Here is a 26437-nt window from a genome sequence, read left to right as displayed (position 1 = left end):
CTTGTTTTATTTATTTATTTGTTTTATAACGATGACCTTCTGGTTGTTTCTTTCACCCCGATCCCCCTTCTTTCTACCCCACCATCCCTCCGCCTGACACCCCCCCCCCCATGTTGGAACTTAAAACCCACCCCTCTCCTAGGAAAATGAAATATTTTAGGATATACTAAAAAGGCAGAATGTTTCCCCTAAAAAGAGAAGTAGAAACTCGGAAGCAGAAACTCACTCCCCCCCATAATTTTTCCCAATATGTCCAGAGTATATTCATGAACTGGAATAGAGCATGGTAACAAAGTCAGCCAATGAATAAGCATAGCAACTAAATCAGCCAATGAGGACTGTTTGGAAACTGAAAGTAGAAGTAGCCTAGGCGTGGCTCTATATTAAGCTCTGCAGCTCTGAAGCTATGTTGAGCTCTCAGTCTGTCCGTTGAAAACGAAACTGCTTCTCTCCTCTTGCTTGCCTGCTGAACTAAAGTGAAACTGATGTCTGTTTCTGAGCTCCTGAGTTTCTGTTCTGCTCTGAACCTGTAACATGTCTGCTTCTGTTTGAGTTTGCTCCATGTTGGAGAAATCTACAACTGGTCTTGTAAAATTGACTTTATACGTTCATAACGAAGTTAAATGAAGCCTCATCCATCTGTGTTTACTTTTCTGGCGCTGAATTTACGCTGCAATACTCTGAACACGATATTCTAATTCAATGTTGTAGCCCAAAATTATTTTGCCCAAATTATCATATTTTCTTTGACAATTTATTTCTTTTTTTAAAAAAAAAAAAAAAAATTCTCCTCCTTCCGCAGAGATCTGTGCAGCCGACTGTGGGGTACACGGCACTTGCGTTGGGGGCTCCTGCCGCTGCGAAGAGGGCTGGATGGGGGCGGCTTGCGATCAGCGAGCGTGTCACCCCCGCTGCAACGAACACGGGACCTGTCGGGACGGCAAGTGCGAATGCAGCCCCGGCTGGAACGGAGAGCATTGCACCATCGGTAAGAGGAAAAAGTTGGGCAAGAAAATCGACCAAAAGGGTGGAGAGAGGATATGGGGGACAGAGCATGCTTAGCGGAATCGGTTGGACGTTAACGAAGCATGCAACATTCTCTCTTTTTAAAAAAAAAAAAAAAAAAAGATATTTTTACGTTGTTCTTGCATTGTTCACGTCCCCGTCTCACACATTTCAATGCCGTGATTCTCCCCTCAGCTTTGCAAGCCCCCCATGTCCTTTCCTTTGGCCAGACAAGCCCCCCTCAGCGATATAGAAACACAAGTCAAGGTTGCGAGAGATCGTCGGATGACCGATGCAGTAGGATAGCAATATCAGTAGCCCTTAGACTTATATACCGCTTCACAATCCTTTTATAGCCCTCTCTTTTCCTTTCATTCTCCCTTTCCCTCTCCCTCTCTTCCTCTCCCTCCCTCTCTCTCCCTCCTTCTCTCTCCTTCTTCCTCTCTCAGCCCTACCCACCTCCCAGAGTTGTCGAAATCCACAGTGTCAGAATTGCTTCATTTGAAAAGCACTTATTTAAACCATATCGGTATAAAAATAAGAGGCCATAAACTAAGGATTACTTTAACAGACCCATAGAAAAAAAAGTTCCATGTGAGGTGCAGGCTGTTCCCCAAAGAAGTACCGATTTCCTTCCATTCACTCTTTCCTTCTCCTTTTCTATCTAGCAGTAGAGAGCACATATTGTTAGCTCCTCAGAATAGCAAAAAACATTTTAGCTATCTCCCCATCACTGTCAAAGTTGTTTTTAGGTGGCGACACAGAAACTCACAATTTTGAGGCAGCCTTAAAAAAAAGAAAAAAGAACTAATGGACCTCAGCTTTATTTTTTGTCTGTCTTCAATAGGATAATATTGATTAGACAGACCAAGAATTGGAAATAGAAGATAATATTTGTAGTTTAAGGTTGGATTGTGGGGTCCTTGGTGGTCTCAGAGTTTGGTTGGTTTGAACTGGTGATGTTACCTAGTTGAGTAATGAAACGTCTGCAAGAAAATAACCAAGCTCAGAGAGCATCAAGACTCTAAAAGTCCTCCTCCTCTTTCTGCTTTGCAAACACCACTCCCTTATAGCACTGATGATGTTACCTGGTTGGGTAATGAAACGTCTGCAAGAAAATAACCAAGCTCAGAGAGCACCAAGGACCCCACAGATACTTCTTCTTCCTCCTCGCCAAAAACCCCACTCTCTTTTAACACTGATGATGTTACCTCATTGGGTAAAGAAATGTCTGCAAGAAACCATGCTCAGAGAGCACCAAGGGCCCCACGGACCGAGAAATTAATTCATGCAAAACGCAATTTCCAAATCACAATTTCTAACCCTAACCTTAAGGGAATCAGTGCAGCTGTTCAGTTAGCAACACGGTTGTTAAGGGAAATTGGCTTCCCCATGGCTTGTCAGGTCACCAAAGGTGATCACACGACCCTGGGACTCTGTGATCGTCATAAATACAAATCAATTGCCAAGCATCTGGACTTTGATCACGTGACTTTGGGAATGTTGCAATGGTCACAAAGCATGAAACATGGTCATAAGTCTCTCTTTTTTTCAGTGCCACTGTAACTTTAGAATAGAATAAGAAAGGAATAGAATAGAATAGAATAGAATAGAATAGAATAGAATAAGAAAGGAATTGCATAGTATAGAATAGAATAGGAAAGGAATAACATAGAATGGAATAAAAATAGAATAGAATAGAATAGAATAGAATAGAATAGAATAGAATAGAATAAGAAAGGAATAGCATAGTATAGAATAGAATAGGAAAGGAATAACATAGAATGGAATAAGAATAGAATAGGATAGAATAGAATAGAATAGAATAGAATAGAATAGAATAGAATAGAATAGAATAGAATAAGAAAGGAATAGAATAGAATAAGAAAGGAATAGAATAGAATAGAATAAGAAAGGAATAGAATAGAATAAGAAAGGAATAGAATAGAATAGAATAGAATAGAATAGAATAGAATAGAATAGAATAGAATAAGTAAGGAATAGCATAGAATAGAATAAGAATAGAATAGAATAGAATAGAATAGAATAGAATAGAATAGGTGTGGAAAACATTAATAAGTCACTTTTATCAGTGCCGTTTGAACGGTCACTAAACAAATTGTTGTAACATAAGGACCCCCTGTACTAAATTTTCTTTCTGATGGGAAATATAATTGCATTTATAAGCCATCGAACGGAGAATAAGCTACCACTTCTAAATGGCCCAGAATTTGACTCCCATCTCACACTAAATTTAAGTCTTCGTCTCCTTTCCTCTCTCTCTCTCTCTCTCTCTCTTTTTCTGCTTACCAATATGAATATTGCGCTTTTTGCTTCTCCATCAGACATACCAGAGTCTAGACTCTCAATGGGGAGGGGAGAATAATCCGCCCGAAATTCTTTCAAAGGTCATGTCCCTCCCCCAGGTTGGGTGGTCCTCTTGAGCCAGTGCAGGAAGGGGGGCGGGGGAGGGGGGAGCCCTGGAAAACACAAAAAAAAGATTGAAGAAAGAGTGTGGGAAGGGTGCCGGAGTGAAGGAAAACACTTCTCCTCTGAGCCTTCCTCGGTCACTTGAGCAAAGGGCCAGCAGGAAGAAGAGGGAACTTTTAACTCACAGCCTTTCTCTGCCCAGAAGTTACTTTTCCCCCCACTCTCTTTTCTGAAGTTGCCAGTGGCAGGAAGGAAAAAAAAGAACAATTCAGTCACACTGCTGTGAGTGAAAATGTCTGGCCTTGTTTGTAGACTTATAAGACATACACAGACGCTCTCCCAGCCCCCCCACCTTCTCTCTCTCTCTATGTATATATCTGTCTCTCCCTATCTCTCTTCCTCTCTATCTCCGTTTCTCTTTCTCTCACTCTGTCTGTTTCTTTCTCTCTCTCTCTCTCTCTCTTCCTCTCTATCTGTTTCTCTTTCTCTCACTCTGTTTTTCTCTCTCTCTTTGTCTCTTTATCTTCCTCTCAATCTCTGTTTTGTCTTTCTCTCACGCTCTCCGTTTCTTTCTCTTTGTGTCTTTGTTTCTCTTTCACTCTCTCTCTGTCTCTCTCTCTCTCCCCCCTCTCTATATAGATGTATATATCTGTCTCTCTCTTTATCTTTCTATCTCCATTTCTTTCTCTCACTCTGTTTCTTTCTCTCTCTCTCTCTTTATCTATCTTCCTTTCTATCTCTGTTTCTCTTTCTCTCACTCTCTTCTGTTTCTTTCTTTTTCTCTCTTTATCTATCTTCCTCTCTATCTCTGTTTCTCTTTCTCTCACGTTCTCCAGTTTCTTTCTCTTTGTGTCTTTGTTTCTCTTTCACTCTCTCTCTCTGTTTCTCTTTCTCTCCCTCTGTGTGTTTGTTTCTCGGTGTGTATGTATGTTTCTCTTTCTCTCACTGTCTTTTTCTCTCTCCATCTCTCTCTCCCTGTGTCTGTCTGTCTGTCTGTCTTTCTCTCTCTCTCTATGTTTCTCTTTCTCTGTGTGTCTCTTTCTTTCTCTCTTTTTCTCCCTCTCTCTTTCTGTCTCTTTTCTCCCCCCTCTATCTCTTTCCATCTCTTTCTCCACCGTCTCTCTTTCTCCCTGTCTCTTTCTCTCTCTTTTCTCCCTCTCTCTCTTTCTTTCGCTCTCTCTCTCCGACTCAAAATCTTTGTAAAGTTTCTTTTCGTTTGCTGAGCCAATATCCTCAATGGACTTTCCCTCCCTCTTTGTAAGAGAGGTTGATTAATCGCCTCAGAAAATTCTCCTTTCGGAGAAAGAGGAAAGAAGATGAGAATATCCCAATTATGAGGGCCAGATAAGGCCTCTCTCGGCTATAAATGAATCCTGTGGTCAATATTAGTTGTTTATTTTGGAGCGCATAAGCAATTTTCTATCCCAGGGATCAAGATCATGCCTCTTCTCGCAGTCTGTTCTTGTCTCCCTTGACGCTACTACGACATGGCAACCGTCATAAATATGGACCAGTTGCCAAGCATCTGGATTTGGATCACAGATTTTGATCATGGGGATGCTTACAAAAGCTGTAACATTTAAAAAATGTTCACAAGTCACTTTTTCAGTGCCTTTGTAACTTTGAACGGTCACTAAATGAACTGTTGTAAGGCAAGGACTGCCAGTACACATCTTGTTGGGTTTCTACCACCGATATTGTGGCTGGCAGGAAAAGCAAAAACAAGAAAGAGATGGTCTGTGGAGATTTTTCCATCATCCAGGTCATGGTTGTCCCCAAAGTGCCTTTTTTTTTTTCAAGAGGCAACTGGACTTTCTGGTTTTTCTTTGAAGGTGTTTCACTTCTCTTCCAAGAAGCTTCTTCAGCTCCGACTGGATGGTGGGGAATGGATGGATTTACACTCCTTGCAGATAGCTGGTCATTTGCATTCTTCTTAGAGGGTCGTTGTGGCCACTTGGAAGTTTATCTGTGTCCTCGGGGTCACCTGAGTACTGCAAATGGGTGGGGAGTTTTCTTGGCACCTCTGAAAGGACTGAATTGTGGAGCTGTGCGTTGTGCGGGACATTTCTGCAACACAGACAAACCTCCAAGTGGCCTCAACGACCCCCTAAAAGGATGCAAATGACCAGCTTGTCTGCAAGGAGTATCAATCCTTCCATTCTTCCACCATCTGGTCAGAGCTGAAGAAGCTTTTTGGATGAGAAGCGAAACCTCTTCAAAGGAAAAAAAAAAGCAAGAAATTCCGGTTGCCTCCTGAAAAAAAAGCACCCTTAGGCGAAAGAATGACTGCCGCTACAGTGTGAGGTTGCGAGGTTGGTACCCAATGACCTGCTTTTGCGGGCACCCCGATTTTTCCCACCCTGCATCGATCCAAATTCCTTTTCCCCTTCTTTGAACGTATGCTGCTTTCCCCCCCTTTGATCCTGCCTCCCGCCGATATCCGCTTGACCTCCTATTGTTGTTACGTCGTCGTCGCTGCCGCAGCCGTTGTTATTTTGTCCTTCCTCCCACCCTGCTCCTCTCCCGATGCCCCAGGTGCTGCTGTAGCATCAATGTCTCGTAGTGAACTGTACTGCACTTTTTTTTTTTTTTAAATTCAATCCTACTTTACATGTTCTGTCTTTTATTTTTTTCCAAGCTCACTATCTGGATAAGGTAGTGAAAGGTATGGTGGCTTTTCTTCTTTTCGTGTCTTTGTGTGTTTCGATCCAGCTCAGCGCCGTCCCCTGCCCTGCACAAATCTTAGCTTAGGAGCCCCTTCCTCCCATTTCCACAACCTCACCATTGTCACCTAAAGTCTAGCATGACATATATATATATATGTATGTGTGTGTGTATATATATATATATATATATATATATATATATATATATATATATATATATATATTCCCTCAGGGATTTAAGCCCAGGAAGTCCATTTCAACTCCATCCTTCTGTAACTGCAGCTTGTCTTCCACTAATGTCCTATCTGTGTGGCTTCTGTCTTCTCCATCCATCCCTCATCCCAACTTAGACAGGGGATGTGGGTTGGGAGGAGGGAAGTGCCTCTGCAAGGATGCTTTTAATTATTATTTTTTTCATGGTACAACTCAGGAGAAGACAAGGTGAGTAAGACAATGCGAAGCCTTCTTTGTTCACAAAAGCCCGGGGAATAATCTTAAGCGTGGCCTCTCCCTTTCAGGTTGGAAGTATTTCAGGTTGAAAGTGGGCTGGCTAATATTTAAGATAATGTTTGTCCGTCAGCCTTTTTCCCAGTTTTAGTTATAAAAATAATATAAAATAACATAAAAATGAAAAATAAATACAAATCAGGAAATAAATACAAATCAGTTATTTTAACCTTCTTTTCAGAACTTCCAAACTTGCAGATCTTGAATCCTTTTCAACCATCCTGGCCCAAAATACGGTTTTATTAGCACTTTCTGATCTCACGCACAAACATAAAGACACACAATAATGGCTCTGCCCCCCACCCAAAAAACCCCCACCCCATTTGCAAAACTGGTAGACAAACCAACATAGATTCTTTTTCACAGATGTCCGCACGAGAAATCTTATTCCAGGGAAGCCCATTATGCTTCGTAGGGGAGATTGAAATTCTAGACCCTTTCAGCTCAGGGGTGTTTCCTGCTCTTTCAAAAACCACACATTTTCACAGATACGGTACTTTAACAACCCATCCACCCACCCACCCCCGGGGGTGGGGGGGGAAAGCCATTAAAAGTTGGCAATTTTTCTTTTCCCCCGGATTTTCCCTGGATGTATAGTGGCTACCACTCTGGGTTGAGGCTAACTCTGTTAAATCGAATTTTAATTCCTTTAAATTAATTGTAATTTAATTTACTGAAGTCTAACTGTAATGGGGGGTGGGGGGTGGGGGAAGATAAAAAGAAACTGGGAACTATTTCCTCTGCTGTTTTAAGACATGCCCGCTAATTACAGGCGTTGTACATAAAAGCTCTAGGCGTGAATGTCATCTGAGTTCGTCTGATGACAGGACAATAAATTCTATTGGGTTGGACACAGGTATCCTTTCGGAAGCCCAGTGGTGGGGCTAAGGGTTATTGTGAAGGGCAAGGCAGGAGGGTTGTGTTGAGCCCTCTCGAAGCAGTTTATAGAGTCAACCTATCACCCCCAACAATCTAGGTCCTCATTTTACCCACCTCAGAAGGATGGAAGGCTGAGTCAACCTTGAGCCGGTCAGGATCAAACTTCTGGCAGTGGGCAAAGTTAGCCTGCAATACTCATTCTAATCACTGTGCCACCATGGCTCCTTCCTTCCTTCCTTCCTTCCTTCCTTCCCTCCCTCCCTCCCTCCCTCCCTCCCTCCCTCCTTCCTCCCTTCCTCCCTTCCTCCCTCCTTCCCTCCCTCCATTCGCAATAGCACTTAGACTTATATACCGCTTCATGGTGCTTTCCAGCCCTCTTTAAGTGGTTTACAATGTCAGCCTATCTCCCCCCAACAATCTGGGTCCTCATTTTACTGACCTCGAAAGGATAAAAGGCTGAGTCAACTTTGAGCTGGTCAGGATCGAACTGCTGGCAGTGAGCAGTGAGTTAGCCTGCAATGCTGCACTTCTAACCACTGCACCGCCACAGCTCCGTCGTAAGTTGAGGACTGTTGGTTCACCTCTCCTGGCCTGTTTCCTTGGGGTTCCAAGAAACAGGCTCGTTAAAACATCTCATCGCCCTCACATCCTCTACTACTGCTCCTGAGTTCTATCAAAGTAGCGTAGCGTCGCCCAAAATACAGTATACCTATAAATATATTGTTTAAATTTTGGAGGATTACCAGGAGCCGGAAAAAGAGTAGCCCGAAAAACTTTGGATCAGGTTAGCGCGAATGCCGCGCGCGGTAAACATTTCCACTCACCCTAAGCAATGGGGAAATCAGCAACGTGGCGTAACTTCCAACTTCCATAAATCTCCTTGACTTCGGTGGACAGGGATGCCTGTTGGAAGCGGCTGACAGCTCGCTGTTGTTTAGATTGCCGTAATTATGAACACATTTTGCTGAGCGGCCCCAAATCCGCTTTCCTGATCTGAGTGAAGAATAATTGGTTGCATTCTGTTTTAATCCGAACCAGCCTCTTTAAGGGATCCTGTCTTCACCAGAGATAATAAAGGGGAGTTTTAAGAGGTGTTTTTTGTCTCCCGTGAGGAGCGTGGGAACTCCTCCCCTGGAAGCCAAACCCAGACTTTTTCGGCACCCTCACCAAACTACAATTACAGGAAATCCTCGATGTCCGTTTAGTGACGGTGCAAAGGTTAACAACGCGCTTGAACGAATAAAAAAAATCAAGCTTAACCAAGTATAGATTGTCCTCGGCCTGAGACCACAGTTGAGCCCCAAAATTGTCGAAGTGAATCTCCACGGTTGTTAAGTGAGTAAGACAGTTATTAAGCAAATTTGGCTTCCCCGTAAATTTCACTTGTCGGAAGGACACAAAACTTAGCGGTGGAAATTTCAGGCTCGATTGCGGTCGTAAGTCGAGGACTACCTGCATTACCGCATACCCAAGCCGTTCGATTTCACGCCCCCGGGGTAAAATATTGATCGGAGGTGGACAAATTTCCTCGAGGAACAAAATGGCCCCAAAGAAGCAAATCGTCACTCCATCTTTCTTTGCACATGTGAACGGGCTTTGTGAATCTTGCTCTCCAATGTTAATTAGTCTTCTCCAACTAAACTTCCCTTTTCTTTCCCCCCCTTCCAGAGGGATGCCCCGGGTTGTGTAACGGCAACGGTAGGTGCACGCTGGACATGAATGGGTGGCACTGTGTCTGCCAGCTGGGTTGGAGAGGGACAGGCTGTGACACGTCCATGGAGACCGCGTGTGGAGACGCAAAAGACAACGATGGAGGTAAGATTCCTCCTGCTCACCAGGTTTACCGATCATGAATCTTCATTTTGCATGGATAGAAATGAGAATGTCATGCCCCTGTCGGAGTCTGAATCCGAAGAGGAAGATGAACAGCTGACAGGGTGCAGGAGTGTGGCTCTGTAGGCTGTGGAGGAAACTGGGGAAGGGCAAAGTCCGGCTGGGAAGAGCAGGGGAGAGAGGTAGAACAAGGGGGAGAGGGAGTTCAGAGGAAGACCCAGGCCCACCCCCTCTTCATCCTAGGGTACGCAGGGAGGAACGGAGAAGGAAGCAACGTGGGTTGCATGGCTTACGGGGGGAGGAAAGGGCCCTGATTCCCTTCATTAGCCATACCTGGGAATGAAAGTTTAAAAGAGATGCATGCTGAGTGTGGCAGCTGCTGGGAACAAACGTGAGTTTCGTTGCTTATCTGTGTTCCTGGCGTCTTCCCAACCATGTTGGGTTACTGCCGTTCCTTCACATCTGGAATTCTTGCTCCTGCCCTGCCAAACTAATTACCTCAGTTTGGCTTAAGTGGATTTATAGTTACAGTTTGTATTGACCATGTTTTGGACTTGATTCTCTGCAGCCAAAGGCTGTTCCTGGGAGAGTTTTTCTCCAGCCAAAAGGTAACCAGGACATTGGGGGCAAAGTTGGAGGGACTCTTATTGATTATCTGACTGTGTTGCCTTTGTGCCATGCCCCTTTGGGTCATCACAGAGAGCAAGGAACAAACCGAGTTCCAGGTCTGAAACCAAACAGCCCCATTTGGGATGTCCTATCTGAACATTTCAAAGTTGGGTTGGACCAAAAGCCAGTTCAAAATTGGCTTTTTATTTTTATTTTTTGCTATTCAAAATCTTATGGATTTGTGTCATAAAGGACAGATTCCTGCAGGCTGCTATGAAACTGGTACAGTTTTCTGTATAAAATCCTCTGCTCCAATAAAAGAATCTTTGTAGCTCAGGGTTGAATCATTGATGGGTCCTTGATGCTCTCTGAGCTTGGCTGCTTTCTTGTAGGCATCCCATGACCCAACTAGGTAACTTCATCAGTGTTAGAATGGGGTAGGAGGAGGAAGAGGAAGACTCTAGGGTCCTTAGTGCTTTCTAAGCTTGGCTGTTTTCTTGCAGATGTTTCATTACCCAGCTAGGGAACATAATCCTTGCCAGATGCACCATCTATAAAGCGTCTTGTATAAACAAACTGTTGTAAGTCAAGGACTACAGTATCCGTAGTCTCGATTCCTTCAACTGAAGGGCCCTGCAGGCGTTGTATGTACTCTCACACGCTGCCAAGACTACATGATTTTCGGAGAAAGGAAACGAGATAAATCCCACTCGGAGCTTATCTATTTCAGAGGATTTAAAAGTGCCTTTTTCCCCCCTGCCTAAAATGTTCAGATGATTGAATGCTTTAGGTTAGTCCGGTGTGGTAACAAGTCCAAATTGCTTCCTTTAGGAAAAAGATTGGGGGGGGGGGGCTAAGACAGGAACTGACAGAAATAGCCTGCTGCCCCTTCTGATAAACCCCCTCTCCCAACGGCTCTTTTCTTCCCCCTCGTGAAATTAAATATCCCCATTCTCAGTTCAATTGACAGCCGGCCCAAGGCCATCATTCTTGTCTAGATGTGTCAGAAATACGGATTTAGAGCCGTAATCTGTACTTCTGTTGAATAAAAGGGGGGTGGAAATGACCAAATTTAGTATGTTTTTTTCTGGAATACATCTGTATCAAGAGATATTGGTACAGGGATTATAAACCGTGGTGGCACAGTGATTAGAATGCGCTGTCCTGCCCACCGTCAGGAGTTCGATCCTGACTGGCTCAAGGTTGAACTCTGCCTTCCATCCTTCCGAGGTGGGTAAAATGAGGACCCAGATTGTTGGGGACAGTAAGCTGACTCTGTAAACTGCTTAGAGGGGGCTGTAAAAACACAGTGAAGAGGTATAAAAGTCTATTGGGAAGGAAGGAAGGAAGGAAGGAAGGAAGGAAGGAAGGAAGGAAGGAAGGAAGGAAGGAAGGAGGCACAGTGGTTAGCATGCAGAATTGCAGGCTAATTCTGCCAACTGCTAGCAGTTTGATTTTCACTGGCTCAAGGTTGACTCTGCCTTCCATCCTTCCCAGGTGGGTAAAATGAGGACCCAGATTGTTGGGGACAGTAAGCTGACTCTGTAAACTGCTTAGAGGGGGCTGTAAAAACACAGTGAAGAGGTATAAAAGTCTATTGGGAAGGAAGGAAGGAAGGAAGGAAGGAAGGAAGGAAGGAAGGAAGGAAGGAAGGAAGGAAGGAAGGAGGCACAGTGGTTAGAATGCAGAATTGCAGGCTAATTCTGCCAACTGCTAGCAGTTTGATTTTCACTGGCTCAAGGTTGACTCAGCCTTCCATCCTTCCGAGGTGGGTAAAATGAGGACCCAGATTGTTGGGGGGCGATAGGCTGACTCTGTAAAAAGCTTAGAGAGGGCCGTAAATCTTTGTGGAGCAATATATAAATCTGTTGGGAAGGAGGGAGGGAGGGAGGGAGGGAGGGAGGGAGGGAAGGAAGGAAGGAAGGAAGGAAGGAAGGAAGGAAGGAAGGAAGGAAGGAAGGAAGGAAGGAATGGGGCATGTTGGCACAGTGGTTAGAATGCAGCATTGCAGCCTGACTCTGCCCACAGCCAGGAGTTCGATCCTGACCAGCTCAAGGTTGACTCAGCCTTCCATCCTTCCGAGGTGGGTAAAATGAGGACCCAGATTGTTGGGGGGCGATAGGCTGACTCTGTAAACCGCTTAGAGGGGTATACGAAGTGGTATATACATCTAAGCGCTATTGCTATATTCTGCAGGCTACAGAGCTAAAATATTCTAGATGCCAAATCTTTCACCCCTCGCTGAGGCTCTCCAACCGGTCTTTGTGTCTTTGGTCAACAGACGGGTTAGTGGACTGCATGGACCCCGACTGCTGCTTTCAGTCTCTGTGCCAGACCAACACGCTCTGCTTGGGCTCTCCAGACCCCCTGGACATAATACAGGAGATTCAGATCCCCATGTCCCAACAGAAGCTCTACTCTTTCTATGATCGGGTCAAGTTTCTGGTTGGCAAGGACAGCACGCACGTCATTCCTGGAGAGAATCCGTTCAGTGGAGGGTAAGTTTCCTCCCTCCCTTCCTTCCTTCCTTCCTTCCTTCCTTCTTTCCTTCCTTCCTTCCTTCCTTCCTTCCTTCTTTCCCTCCCTGCCTTCTTCCTCCCTCCCTCCCTCTTTTCTCTGTCTCTTTCTTTTTTATCTCCTTTCATTCTTTTTTCTTTCCTTCCTTCTTTCCCTCCCTGCCTTCTTCCTCCCTCCCTCCCTCTTTTCTCTGTCTCTTTCTTTTTTATCTCCTTTCATTCTTTTTCTTTCTTTCCTTCTTTCCTTCTCTACCTGCTTCCCTCCCTTCTTCCTTCTTTCCTCCCTCCCTCCTTCTCTTTATCTCTCTGTATCTTTATCTCTCTGTATCTTTCTCCTGTTTCTTTCTTTCTTTTTTCTCTCCTTTCACTCTTTTTTCTTTCCTTTCTTCCGTCCTTCTTTCCTTCTCTACCTGCCTCCTTCTTTCCTTCCTTCCTTCTTTCCCTTCCTAGCTTTCAAATTTTATTGTATTCATGGAATGCAGTGACAATAAATGTATTCTATTCTATTCTACATTCCAATATCTACTTCTATTCTATTCTATTCTATTCTATTCTATTCTATTCTATTCCTCCATCTTTTTTTCTCCTTCTTTCGCTTTCTCTGTCTGTCTCTTTCTCTTCTTTCTTTCTTTTTTTCCTTTCTTTCTTTTTTTCTTTCTTCCTTCCTTCCTTCCTTCTTCCCTCCCTCCCTCCCTCCCTTCCTTCCTAGAAAGAAATCTCAGAAGATTTGGAGAAAGGCATTTTTCCTCATGGTGTTTCTGTCTGCAATGTTTGGGGTTGTAGGTACCTGGATTTGCAAATGTACGGCACACAGCGAGTGCTGTGGTACACCAATTACACTTCAGGTTCAGCTTTAATAAGCTTTTTTTTCCCCCTTGAAAATCAAAGGTTCGTAAGGAGTTCATAGCCTGCATGTTATGATTTTATGAATGATTTCTCTCCCTGAAGAGTTTCTTGTAAACTCTGCACACGCCACGTACTGTAGCTACCTTCTGTCCCTTATGCTCAGCATAATTTAATATTATTATCCTGGAGTCTTATACTGATTAAATTCTCTGAGAGCGGTGATTTATGCAGCCAAAATGGCAAAAACTACAAGAGGGGGGGAGAGAGAAAGAGAGAGGGGGAGAGAGGGAGGGGGAGAGAGAGAAAGAGAGGGAGGGAGAAAGAGGGAGGGAGAGAATGAGAAAGAGAGGGGAGAGAGGGAGGGAGGAAGAGAGGGAGGGGGAGAGAGAGAAAGGGAGGGAGGGAGAGAGAGGGAGGGGAGAAAGAGAGGGAGAGAGGGAGAAAAATTCAGAGTAACCATGGACTATTGCAGAAAAATGCAAAAGGGGGGAAAAAACATAGGGAAGGAATGGATTAATTAAGCAGAGACAATGAAGGCAAACATACAAAGGCACTGATTGGTTCCTGCTCTCCTAAAAGCCCAGAATAAGAGGAAAAAGAGATCGCACGGGATGGCTGGTGAATTCTGGGAGTTGAAGTCCACCCATCTTAAGGTTGCAGAGGTCAAGAAACACCAACATAAAGAATTACGTGGCCAGTCTAACAAAAAAGCAAACCCAAAATGACTGGAGCAACCATCATTCTAGAACAAAAGATGTTTCGGTGTGGCGTCCACAGCTGTTAAGGCGAATCACTGAAGTTGTTGAGTTGGTCTCACTAACTTAGTTAAAATGAATCTGGTTTCCCCACTGACTTTGCTTGTCAGAGGGTCTCAAAAGGGGATCACGTGACCCCTGGGACATTGTGACCGTCATAACTATGCGTCAGTTGCCAAGAGGCTGAATTTTGATCATGTGACTGGAGAAGCTTGCAGCGGTTGTAAGTGTGAAACACGATCTTAAGTCGCTTTTTTTGGGTGCTGTTGTAACTTCAAACGGTCACTAAATGAACTGTTGTAAGGCTCTATACAGGTTCTTCCTTCTGTTCCTCAAAGTTATTCCTTCTGCCCTTTACAAATGCTAAGAAAGAAAGAGAGAAAGAGAAAGGGGGGGAGAGAGAGAAAGGAAGGAAGGAAGGAAGGAGAGAGAGAGAAAGAAGGGGAAGGAGGAACAGAGAGAGAGACAAAGAAAAAGAAAGACAGGAGAGACAAAGAAGGAGGGAGGGAGAGAAAGAAAGAAAGAAAAAGAAAGGGAGGGAGGGAGAAGGGAGGGAGAAAGAAAGAAAAAGAAGGGAGAGAAAGAAGGAGGAAGGGAGAGAAAGAAAGAAAGAAAAAGAAGGGAGAAAGAAAGAAGGGAGGGAGGGAGAGAGAGAAAAAAGGAAGGAAGGAGAGAGGGAGAGAGAAGAGGGAGGGAGAGAAAGGAGGGAGGGACAGAGAAAGAAAGGAGGGAAAGAAAGAAGGGAGAAAGAAGGGAGGGAGAGAGAGAAAGGAAGGGAAAAGGGAAAAAAGGAAGGAAGGAGAGAAAGGAGGGAGGGAGAGAATGAAAGAAAAAGGAAGGGAGGGAGAAAGAAAGAAAGAAAGAAAAAGGAGGAGAAAAAGAAAGAAAGAGAAAAGCAAGAGAAAGAAAGAAGGGAGGGAGGGAAAGAAAAAGAAGGAAGGAGAGAGAGAAAGAAAGAAAGAAAGAAAGAAAAAGAAAGAAAGAAAGAAAGAAAGAAAGAAAGAAAGAAAGAAAGAAAAGGATAATCAGCCTCAAAATGGAGAGGTTCACATTAGCGATGAATGCTCTCCTTGGAAGAGCCAAAAGGCCAAATTAGGGACTTCATCACGAAGAGAATCTCTCGGTGTGGGTGCTAAGTGTCCACCCCAACTGAATGGCCTACCATCAATCAATGTTTTGCCCTCCGTGACCCTTCCCCACTCCAGAGGGGGAGACCAGAGGTTCGAGTCTCATTTGGAGTAGAGTGCAGGAGCTCATGATGACAGACAGTTTAAGGATGCTTGAAGATAGCAAAGCAAACAAGGGGAAGTAACTAGCCAGCAAATCCATCAAGGGATGCTCAGGTAGCACAAGAGCTCCTGATAGCAGCTCATCCAAAGGATGCCGGAAAAATATCCTTTGCAGGTGGAATTTTGACTCAGTTTGTGGCCATAGGGAGGCTTATTTCATGGTGGACCCTCTGTCTTGCCCAACTCTATGACCATCTCAAATAAGTATTTAAATAAAAACTTTTTGGGAAGGAGGCATTTTAATTAATGTAAATATTAAATTAATATTTTAGTAAAGATGGGGTCTTTTAACTAGACATAGAAAGAATTGATAGATGTCCATTTTATTCTCTCTCTCTCCCTCTTTGTCCCTCTCTCTCTCTTTCTTTCTCCTTTCTCACTGTCTCTGTGTGTCTCTTTCTCTCTGTGTCTCAGTTTCTCTCTCTCTCTGTGTGTGTGTGTGTGTGTTTCTGTGTTTTTCTCTCTGTGTTGCTTTCCCTCTCTCTTTTTCTCTTTCTCCTTTCTCTCTCTCTGTCTCTGTTTCTCTCTGTTTTTCTCGCTGTCTCTGTTCCTTTCCTCCCCTCTCTTTTCTCATTCTCTCTCCCCTTTCTCTCTTTCTCTCTCTCTCTGTTTCTGTTTCTTTCTCTCTCTGACTCTTTCTCTTCTTTCTCTGTGTGTGTCTTCCTTTTTTCTCTCTCTCTCCCTCCTCCGTCTCTGTTTCTTTTTCTATCTCTCTTTCTTCTTTCTACCCCCCCTTCTTTCTCTCTCTTTTGTACATACACAATATTTAGGTGCCTTATCAGCCCATTTGATCCTTAGAAAGCCAAGGAATAAATTCACTTAAGAATTTCATTTCAAAGGAAGTGAAATTTTCTCTGTCTCTCAATTTCTCTGTTTTTCTCTCTGTCTCTCTGTTCTTTTCCTCCTCTATCTCTTCTCTTTCTTCTTTATTTCTCTTTCTCCTTTCTCTCTCTTGTTTCTTTCCCTCTCTCTCTTTCTCTCTCTCCCTCCATTTCTCCCTGTTCCTCTGTTCTTTTCTCTCTCTTTCTCCATTCTGCCTCTCTCTCCTTTCTCTATATGTGTCTCTCTGTTTCTCTTTCCCTCCCTCCATTTCTCGCTCTGCCTCTCTATTCGACTCTCTCTTTCACCTTTTTGCCCTTTTCTCTTTCTCTCTCTCTCTCTCTCATACATACCCAACATTAAGATGCCTTTTTCAGCCCACTTGATCCTTAGAAAGCCAAAGAACAATTCAACTTAAGAATTTCACTTCAAAGGAGATGATCACAGGCGGTTGGCTTACCTGAACTCCATCAGGAAATTGAAGGGCCTCAGCTCCCTTTCAAGAAGATCTAATTTCTGAGCAAATAAAATAAATAAAATTGAAGTGCCGGTTTTTTTCCACCCCACTGACTTGCTCTTGACACCTTAACGCAGGTGGTCTACAGTGGGATTTGTAAGCAAACCCAAATTGTTGGATCACTTACACTTGGGCTTTTGGGCAGCACATGACTGGCTCAAACTTAAGTGGTTGTCCACTAGATCTTCCTAGATCCCTAGATCCCTCCCTCCCTCTTTAAAAACTAATGAGGACATTGTGGTTTTGAGCAAGGAGACATTGCAATGGGTCCAAAGGAGAAAAACGCTTGCTGTGAATTTGTTTTTTGGAGGTGGTGAGAACATACATTCATTCACACATGGAAGTCATTAACAGCTGGCTCTCTTTCTGTAAGAGCTGTAAAATGACCATTAAAATGTCAATTATTTTCATCAGTAAGAGGAGGTGGAAAAACCCACCTTACCCATATCCTAAAGGTGCTTTTTTCTCTCAAGAGACACATGGAGTTTCCGGTTTTTCTTTTGAAGACATTTCACTTCTCATCCAAGAAGCTTCTTCAGCTCTGATTGAATAGTGGGGAATGGAAGGATTTGTATTCCTTGCAGAGAGCTGGTCATTTGCATCCTTTTAGGGAATCATTGAGACCGTTTGGAGGTTTATCTGTGTCTTGGGGTCACCCTGAGTGGTGCAAATTGGCGTGGAGCCTTCTTGGTTACAGGATGTTTTCTGCCCTGTGTCTAAAGACACAGACAAACCTCCAAGTGGCCTCAACGTCTCTCTAAGAAGAATGCAAATGACCAGCTGTCTGCAAGGAATATAAATCCTTCCATTCCCCACCATCCAGTCAGAGCAGAAGAAGCTTCTTGGATGAGAAGTGAAACGTCCTCAAAGAGAAACCAGAAAGTCCAGTCACCTCTTGAAAAAAGCACCTTTGGGACAACCATAACCTGGATGACTGAGAATCTCCATGGGCATGCCACCCATATGCATTAATTTATTAAAATAAACATATGATGTCCTGAACCAGATCTACAGAAGAACAGAAGAGAGGCAGCATAATATTCATCTGAGGTCTCCAGCTGCTAATTCCAGGGCATTTTAGAATGTACAGGTAGTCCTCGAGTCACCTGTCTGTCTATTTCTTTCTTTCTTTCTTTCTTTCTTTCTTTCTTTCTTTCTTTCTTTCTTTCTTTCTTTTTTCTTTCTTTCTTTCTTCTTTCTTTCTTTCTTTCTTTCTATTATCATCTATCATCAATCTATCATTTATAATCTATCTATCATCTATTATCATCAATCTATCATGTATCTATCACCTATTATCATCAATCTTATTGATCTATCATCTCTATTTCTATTATCAATCTATCATCTATCTATCATAAATATCAATCTATCATCTCTATCATCAATATCAATCTATCATCAATCTATCATCTGTCTATCATCAATATTAGTCTATCATCAATCATCTATCATCAATCTTTCATCTATTATCATCAAACTATCATGTATCTATCATCTATCTATATTATCATCAATCTTATTGATCTATCATCTCTATTTCTATTATCAATCTATCATCTATCTATCATAAATATCAATCTATCATCTCTCTATCATCAATATCAATCTATCATCAATCTATCATCTGTCTATCATCAATATTAGTCTATCATCAATCATCTATCATCAATCTTTCATCTATTATCATCAAACTATCATGTATCTATCATCTATATTATCATCAATCTTATTGATCTATCATCTATCTATTATAATTAATCTATCATCTATCTATCATAAATATATATCATCTATCATAAATATCATCGATCTATCATCTATTATCATCAATCTAGCATGTACCTATCATCTATCTATTATCATCAATCTTATTGATCTATCATCTATCTTTCTATCTATTATCAATCTATCATCTGTCTATCATAAATACCATCAATCTATCATCTATCATCATCAATATCAATCTATTATCAACCATCTATCATCAATCTCCTAACTCATCGGTAGTCTTCGAGTTACAACCACAATTGAGCCCAAACTTTCTGTTGCTAAGTGAGACATTTGTTCAGTGAGTTTTGCCCCATTTTAAGACTTTTCTTGCCACAACTGTTAAGTGAATCCCTGCAGTGGAGTTAGTAACACAATTCAGTAAATGTAAACTTTGCTTATCAGAAGATCACAAATGGCAATTATCTGATCCCGGGACATGGTAGCCGTCATAAATATGAATCAGTTGCCAAGCATTTGAACTCTGATCACGTGACCAAGGGGGAGGCTGCAACGAGTGTAAGGGCAAACTGTGGTCGTAGCTCCCCTTTTTTCCAGTGTTGTCGTAACTTCGCACGGTCACTAAACAAAGCCATTGTGAGTTGAGGACTACCCGTATTGCAAAAAACATCATCTACTGTAGCCCCATCGTTCACGGAGCCGTATAAAAGTCTGAGTGCGTCAAAATTCCACGCTTACTTAAACACTTTAAATAACATTTCAGCATCTACCTTTAACTGCTGTTTGGGGGGAAATTGGTTTTCTGTATGCTTTCTGCCAAAAAAAAAAAAAAAATACAGCAAGCTTGCACTTCCATCTGTTTTATGACTTCCCAAGGAATCTCTTTTATTTTCCTCTACAATATTACTTTTCTGCCTAATTGAATTCCGAAACGGATAGAGAGCATCTCTGCCTGAACGAGTGCCAGGACAGCTTCTTTTACTTAAAATGCCTTCACCCAAAGTTGAGTCCGCTAGGTTTCATCCTGGATTTAACCAGAGGAAGCTTGGACTTCAGACAAATGGTTATCCAATCTCTTCTTAAAAATTTCCAGTGTCAGAGCATCCACAACCTCTGGTGGCAAGTTGTTCCACCTGTTAATTGCTCTAACTGACAGGAAATTTCTCCTTAATTCCAGGTTGCTTCATGATTGCATTTCGGGTGCTCAGCAACCAGCTTCGCCCTTTCCCGCAGTCACTTGACTGCTATTTATAATGTCTTTTGGTGGGAATCCGGTGTTTACTTCTGGTTTCCATCAAAATACACCCATTGTGGACAATGACATTGTGGTTGTTAAGTGAACTTATTGTTTGCAATGGGTGGTGTTCTTTTTGCCAGAATAGGTTTCCAGGGAAAAAACTGTCATAACTCACGGTTGTGTGACCACAGGATGCTGAAAAACCGTCATAAATGCGAGTTGGTTACCGAGCACCCAAAATACGATCACGTGACTGCATGAGGGGCTATGTTTGTCAGAACTTTGGACCAAATAGCAAAGACCTTTGGAGTTCATCATAACTTTAACCAATCTCTAAACGATTGGTCATTAAGCAAGGGCTACCTATGTTGACCAGCTTAATTAAGAATTAAAGATTAAGCAGTTGCTTCTCCTTTACAGCAGAAAGAATTATGCATCAGCTCTTCTTTTCTTTTTTTCAATTCCTGGCCTGCAAATTCATTTACATTTTTGACTGATTTGTGCAAAGCATATAGTAGAGAATGGGACTTTTCGTCTTTCGCTATAATGGCCAGTGAATTTCAATGTGTTTTTACTTGGGACTTTCTATGTCACCCAAGGGAACAGTAGTGGCATTAATTTAATCTCCGTGTGAATTATGCATTGCTTAGTAATATGACAGTTTAAAATTACTGTATGGCTATATTATCTACTTTTTTAAAAAAAAGTAGCAGTGAGCTTTCAAATATTAAGAAATTCCCATAGGTTTTTTTTTTTTTAATTAAAAAAAGATGTGGAGGAAAAAAGCCTCTGGGAGGATCTGATTAAAAATGGAATATATATATATATATATATTTGCAGAGTGAGAACTGGGCAGTGTTGCATTGAAACCATTTCCAAAATAACTTCGAAAGGCAGACAAAATTGTAAGATGTTCCTAATTCAGTGAACTGCTAACTTCAAGTAGCTAAATCGGTGAATGTGCTAAATTGCCTAATCTTAATTTCTTATTGGCAGGACTTCTTATAAGCAGAAGAGATCATTTTAGTTTTAATATTTTATATTCCATATATTAAAATTGTATATCATGAAACCTTCCTGGACAGACCTGAGAAGGGTATGTTGGTTTTTTGTTTTTGTTTTTTTTGCAGCACCATTTTGCTTGTTTGACGATGTAATAACTGCATTTAGACCAAGGTCTTCTGAAGGAAACAGAGGACTAAATTAACATTGACCGCGTTCCTGTGGGGCTCGGTGCATTGTGGGTAGATGATTTCACCTCTGGAAAGGACAGGTTGACCTAAGAGAGACCAGATGTTGACAAGGCACAGCGTTAATTGGTTTCCCCAAAAGGGGCAAATTTAATCACCAGGAAGGGAAAATGAAAGACGAAGTGGAGAACTTAATCGCTTCATAATTTTTCATCTTTCTTCACTCCCTTCAACTGAATGCAGGTATCTCTGGGCTGTCCCATAATTCTTTAAAACCCAAGTTTAGAGATGGTCTCAGGTAGATAGATATATGATAGATAGGGATAGATAAAGAGAGGTGACAGAACTAGAGAAATAGATGATAGGCAGATATAGAGCTAGAAAAATAGATGATAGAGACAGATATGGAGATAAAGAAAGATGATGGAGAGATAAAGAGAAGATAGATAGATTTTCTATCTTAGATAGAAAAATAGATGATAGGTATGTATGTAGGTAGATAGTAGATAGATAGATAGATAGATAGATAGATAGATAGATAGATAGATAGATAGATAGATAGATAGATAGATAGATGATAGGTAGGTAGATACAGGAGTGGGTTTCTACCGGTTCTGTCCACCTCTGTAGAACTGGTAGCTCTGAAGAGCAGCAGATATAGAACCGGTTCTATGTCTGCTGATGTTTTTGCCCACCTGCCCACCTGGGCTGTTACTTGACCTTTATTTCCTGATTTTTTCAACGTCAGCTGCCATGCGAGGCCCAGCTGCAGTTAAAAAAGCAGGAAAAAAGGGCTTTTTGAAAGGCTGCTTCTCTGCACGCAGCATGCTGATGACGATTTAGTGCAGGGAAGCACATTGTAAATCACCGAACCTCGTAAATGACCAAACTGGTAGTTAACCCTGTCAGATCCCACCCCTGGGTAGATAGATGGATTAGAGGTAGGTTGGTATGTAGAGAGATGGATAAATAAATAGATAGCTGAAAGGTAGATAGATAGGTAGATAAAAAGGTAGGCAGGTAGGTAGGTAGATGGTAGGTAGGTAGATGATAGGTATGTAGAAAGATAGAGAGATAGATGATAGGTAGGTAGGTGGATTGATGGATAGATAGGTAGGTAGATAGGTAGGTAGAAAGATAGATTGGTACATAGATGATAGGTACAGTAGGTAGGTAGAGAGACAGAGAGATAGATAGCTGGTAGGTAGGTAGGTAGATGATAGGTAGGTAGAAAGATGGATGGATGGATGGATGGATGAATGATAGGTAGGTAGGTAGGTCGGTAGATAAGAAGGATAAATAGATGATAGGTAAGAGAGAGAGAGGTAGATGATAGATAGATAGGTAGGTGGATGGTTGGATGGATGGATAGATAGATAGGTGGATTGGTGGATAGTGGATGGATAAGATGGTAAACTCAATTTACCCACTTCAAAATGTAGATAATGCTCCGTTGGCATCTTTCCTGCATAGACAATATACTGCAGGTATCTATTCTTCGGTTTAACTGTGCCCCAAATTTCCGTTGCTAAATGAAATAGTTGTGAGTTTTGCTCCATTTTAGGACCGTCCTTGCCACAGATGTTCAGTGAATCACCACAGTTGTTAAGTTAGTAACATGGTTGTGGATTAGTGAATCTGGATTCCCCCTTGACCTGTAAGTCCAGACTTCCTGTATAGTACAATCAAACTTGCAGGGTTCTGTAATTCCAGCCTGTCCCAATCAAAATAATTTTAATTTTCCTGTGAAATTGATTTCTTGCCTGAATTAATCCGACAATGAGAGACTAACAATTAAGTAATAAGCAAGACCCCAGTCAAGGAGCTACCAAGTCAGACAAACAACCTAATGAAGGAACCCCCCAAGTCTATTCCCACCAACACTGACTGGGCAACTCAATTGTATATAAACAGAGAGCAAACCCCACTCCCTTCCGGTACTGATGATATTACCTAGTTGGATAATGAAATGTCTGCAAGAAAACAACCCAACTCAGGCACCAAGGACCCCTCAAGTTCTTGTATATATCTGCCTGATTTGTTTTCAGGATGTGGGGCCTCAGGTTTTGAGGAATTTGCCTTATGCAAATACACTATCATGTAGGCACATATATACACAAATACACACACACACACACACACCATTGCATTTCTCCCAGCCATTGTTGCTTCCAAAGTTTTCTGTTCACCTACATAGTTTTGCTTCAGATTCACCAACTGGGGTTTCAGAAGCTCCATTAAAGATGCTATCATCCCTGATCACGTGAAGCATTAATACCACCCTCGGTAAAGCCACACTTGGAATAGTGCATCCAGTTTTGGTCGCCACGATGTAAAAAAAGATGTTGAGACTCTAGAAGGAGTGCAGAGAAGAGCAACAAAGAGGATTAGGGGACTGGAGGCTGAAACATATGAAGAATGGTTGCAGGAATTGGGTATTTCTGGTTTAATGAAAAGAAGGACGTGGGGTGACATGATAGCAGTCTTCTAATATTTGAGGGGCTGCCACAAAAAAGAGGGGGTCAATCTATTCTCCAAAGCAGCGGATGCCAACCTTTTGGACCTCAGGGACCACCAAACTCATAATTTTAAATCCCGCAGTCCACTAATGTGAATTTTGACTGACGGTGACTTGCTGATGTTTTCCCAGGATCTCTGCAGAAAGCAGCAGAGACCCTGAGAAAATCCCCGCAAAAGTCTGCAGGAAAATTCCCCACGCCGTTCTCCTACCGATCAATCATTCTTTATTTGGGATCGCAGGGATACCGTCTCCAGCTCCGTTCTCGGGGTGGGGGTGGGGGAGAGACTTTTGGCTTCATGCAAGGAAAGCAGCAGAAGCAGCAGAAGTCTTTCTTTCTCTCCCCCAAACTCTGCCAGAAATGAGTCTTTGTGAGATTTGTCGTGCCATCGCAGCCCCTTGGAGCAGGATGCCTTGCAGGGTCCCAAAGACTCGTTTCTGGCAGAATTTGGGGAAGAGAAAGAAAGACTTTTGCTGCTTTCCTTGCATGTAGCCAAAAGCAGAAGAAGAAAGAAGTGGAAAGAAGCGGAAAGAAGCAGCCCAATGGCCAGGCCAGGTGCATGGGGCGAGTGGGGCAAGTTCCCCCCCTCCGCCCTTTCCCTCCTCCCCTCACTACCTCATGTTGTTCGCAATGCAAGTAACGCAAGCCTTGTGTTCCCACGGGCCATGTGGGCGGCACAGCTTTGTGTTCCCGCGCTGCCTGGATTAATTACTTTGGGGGTGACATTTCTCTGCAGACCACCAAAATTTTCTCATTGACCACCAGTGTTCCCTGGCCCATTGGTTGGTGACCACTGCTCCAAAGCACCTGAAGGTAGGGCAAGAAGCAGTGGATGGAAGCTTATCAAGGAGAGATCCAACCTAGAATTAAGGAGAAATTTTCTGACAGTAACAATAATTAATCAGTAGAGTGGCTTTCCGCTAGAAGTTATGGGAGCTTCGTCACTGGAGATTTTTAAGAAGAGATTGGACGTTCACTTGTCTGAAATAACAGAATTGGAAGAGACCTTGTAGGTCTTCTAGTCCAACCCCCTGCTCTGTCAGGAACCAATGGTATAGGGTCTCCTGCTTGAGCAGGGGGTTGGACTAGAAGACCTTTAAGATCCCCCTTCCAACTCTGTTATCCATGCTCTCAAAGTGAGCGCTGCAGGAATCTTCCTTGTTGGCGTTCAAGACTGCAAAGACCTTTGTCCCTTGGACTTAATGCCTTTGAATTCCCCTTTGTACGGAAATAGCTCAACACCTGGCAACAATTGTCGGGTTCCCCAATGCATGTAAATCAAAGGCAGTATAGCTGGAGGCAGTTGAGAGAGAGAGAGAGTTTGCTGATTGAAATATTTCCCCGTTAAAAGCAGTGCTTTCCTGCACATTAAAATCCAGAAGCTGGGAGTGTTCCAAGTCCGCATGTGGTATATAGATTGGAATAGAAAACATTCTGCCCTGCGCATCACTCAGGAGCCGGTACTCCAAACCGCACCTCTAAATGTAAAGAATCGAACCTTGTGTATGTAAACAGAACGAACTGCAGGTAGTTCTTGATGTACGACAATCACTGAATCCAAAATTTTCATTGCTAAGCAAGGCAGCTGGTCCAAACCCCGGCTCAAGTCTTTATCCATCCCAGTCAAATATTTGTCCAATAGACCAGACTAGACTAGACTAGACTAGAAAATAGAATAGAATAGAATAGAACAGAACAGAACAGAACAGAACAGAACAGAACAGAACAGAACAGAACAGAATAGAATAGAATAGAATAGAATAGAATAGAATAGAATAGAATAGAATAGAACAGAACAAAGAACATAGAACATAGAATATAGAATATAGAATAGAACAATAGAATAGAATATAGAATAGAATATAAAATAGAATATAGAACAGAACAGAACGTAGAATAGAACAGAACAGAACAGAACAGAACGTAGAATAGAATGTAGAACGTAGAATATAGAATATAGAATAGAACAATAGAATATAAAATAGAATATAGAACAGAACAGAATAGGATAGGATAGGATAGGATAGGATAGGATAGAATAGGATAAACAGTGTTGGAAGGGATCTTGGAGGTCTTTTAGTCCAGCCCCCTGCTCAAGCAGGAGAATCTAGGTCATTTCAGATAAGTGACTGTCTAGACCCGTGATGGCGAACCTATGGCACACGTGCCACAGGTGGCACGCAGAGCCATTTGTGCCGGCACGCGAGCCGCAGGCAAACTTACCTCACTGTGCATGCACGTGCCTCACAGCTGATTTTCGGTTGGTTTGAGGCCATTTTTGGCCTCCCAGAGGCTTAAAAAAGCCTCTGCGGGCTTTGCAGGATGAATAATAGGCCCGTTCCGGTGACAAAACGGGCCTATTATTCATCCTGCAAAGCCCGCAGAGGCTTTTTTCAAACCTCTGGGAGACCGAAAAAGGCCTCAAACCAGCCGAAAATTAGGTGTGAGGTGCAGTGCAGGTAAGGGGGGGTTGGGCAGAGGGTGGGGGAGGCGCACGCATTGCCTTCTGGGTGCTGGCATGTGAGTGCACGCACACAAGCGTGCGCACAATTTTTGGCACAGGAGCCGAAAAAGGTTAGCCACCCCTGGTCTAGATTCTTCTTAAAAACCTCCAGTGATGGAGCACCCACAACTTCTGAAGGCAACTTCTGTTCCACTGATTGATGGTCCTCACTGTTAGGTAGTTTCTCCCTAGTTCTAGGTTGCTTCTTTCCTTGATTAGTTTCCATCCACTGCTTCTTCTACTGCCTTCTGGTGCTTTGGAAAATAGGTTGACCCCCCTCTTCTTTGTAGCAGCCCCACAAATACTGGAATGCTGCTATCATGTCACCACAGTTCAAATCAACACCTTTGTTAAGTGAATCATGCGGTCGTTAAGCAAATCTGGCTTCCCCTCTTAATTTTGTTTATCAAATGCTAGGCTAGGAAGGTCACCAATGGTGATCATGTGATTCCCCGGGACACTGCAAACCATCGTAAATACGAGCCAGTGGCCAAGCGTCTGAAATTCGATCACGTGACCCTGGAGATGCTGCAACGGTCATAAGTGTGGAAAAATCCCGGTCATAAGTCACTTTTTTTTTCAGTGC

General features: G+C 42.7%; 1 protein-coding gene across 9 annotated transcripts in view; it reads left to right on the top strand.

Annotated features, from left to right (window-relative positions):
• The window catches only part of TENM4 (teneurin transmembrane protein 4), a 559913-nt gene that overhangs the window by 479181 nt on the left and 54295 nt on the right, over positions 1-26437 (top strand). For 7 of the 9 annotated variants that reach the window (XM_087966004.1, XM_087966003.1, XM_087966002.1 and 4 more), the window contains 4 exons: positions 803-988; positions 6074-6100; positions 9156-9302; positions 12211-12427. In XM_087966004.1, coding sequence (XP_087822130.1) covers positions 803-988; positions 6074-6100; positions 9156-9302; positions 12211-12427 — 577 coding nt within the window. The remainder of the gene's footprint in view (positions 1-802; positions 989-6073; positions 6101-9155; positions 9303-12210; positions 12428-26437) is intronic. The other 2 variants (XM_087966001.1, XM_087965997.1) reach the window with 1 other exon arrangement.

Source organism: Notechis scutatus, chromosome 5 (genome assembly GCF_049901735.1).
Source record: "Notechis scutatus isolate UNSWTSFEM ecotype Mainland chromosome 5, rNotScu1.2, whole genome shotgun sequence".
Taxonomy (NCBI): domain Eukaryota; kingdom Metazoa; phylum Chordata; class Lepidosauria; order Squamata; family Elapidae; genus Notechis; species Notechis scutatus.
This window is presented reverse-complemented; position numbering and strand designations above follow the sequence as displayed.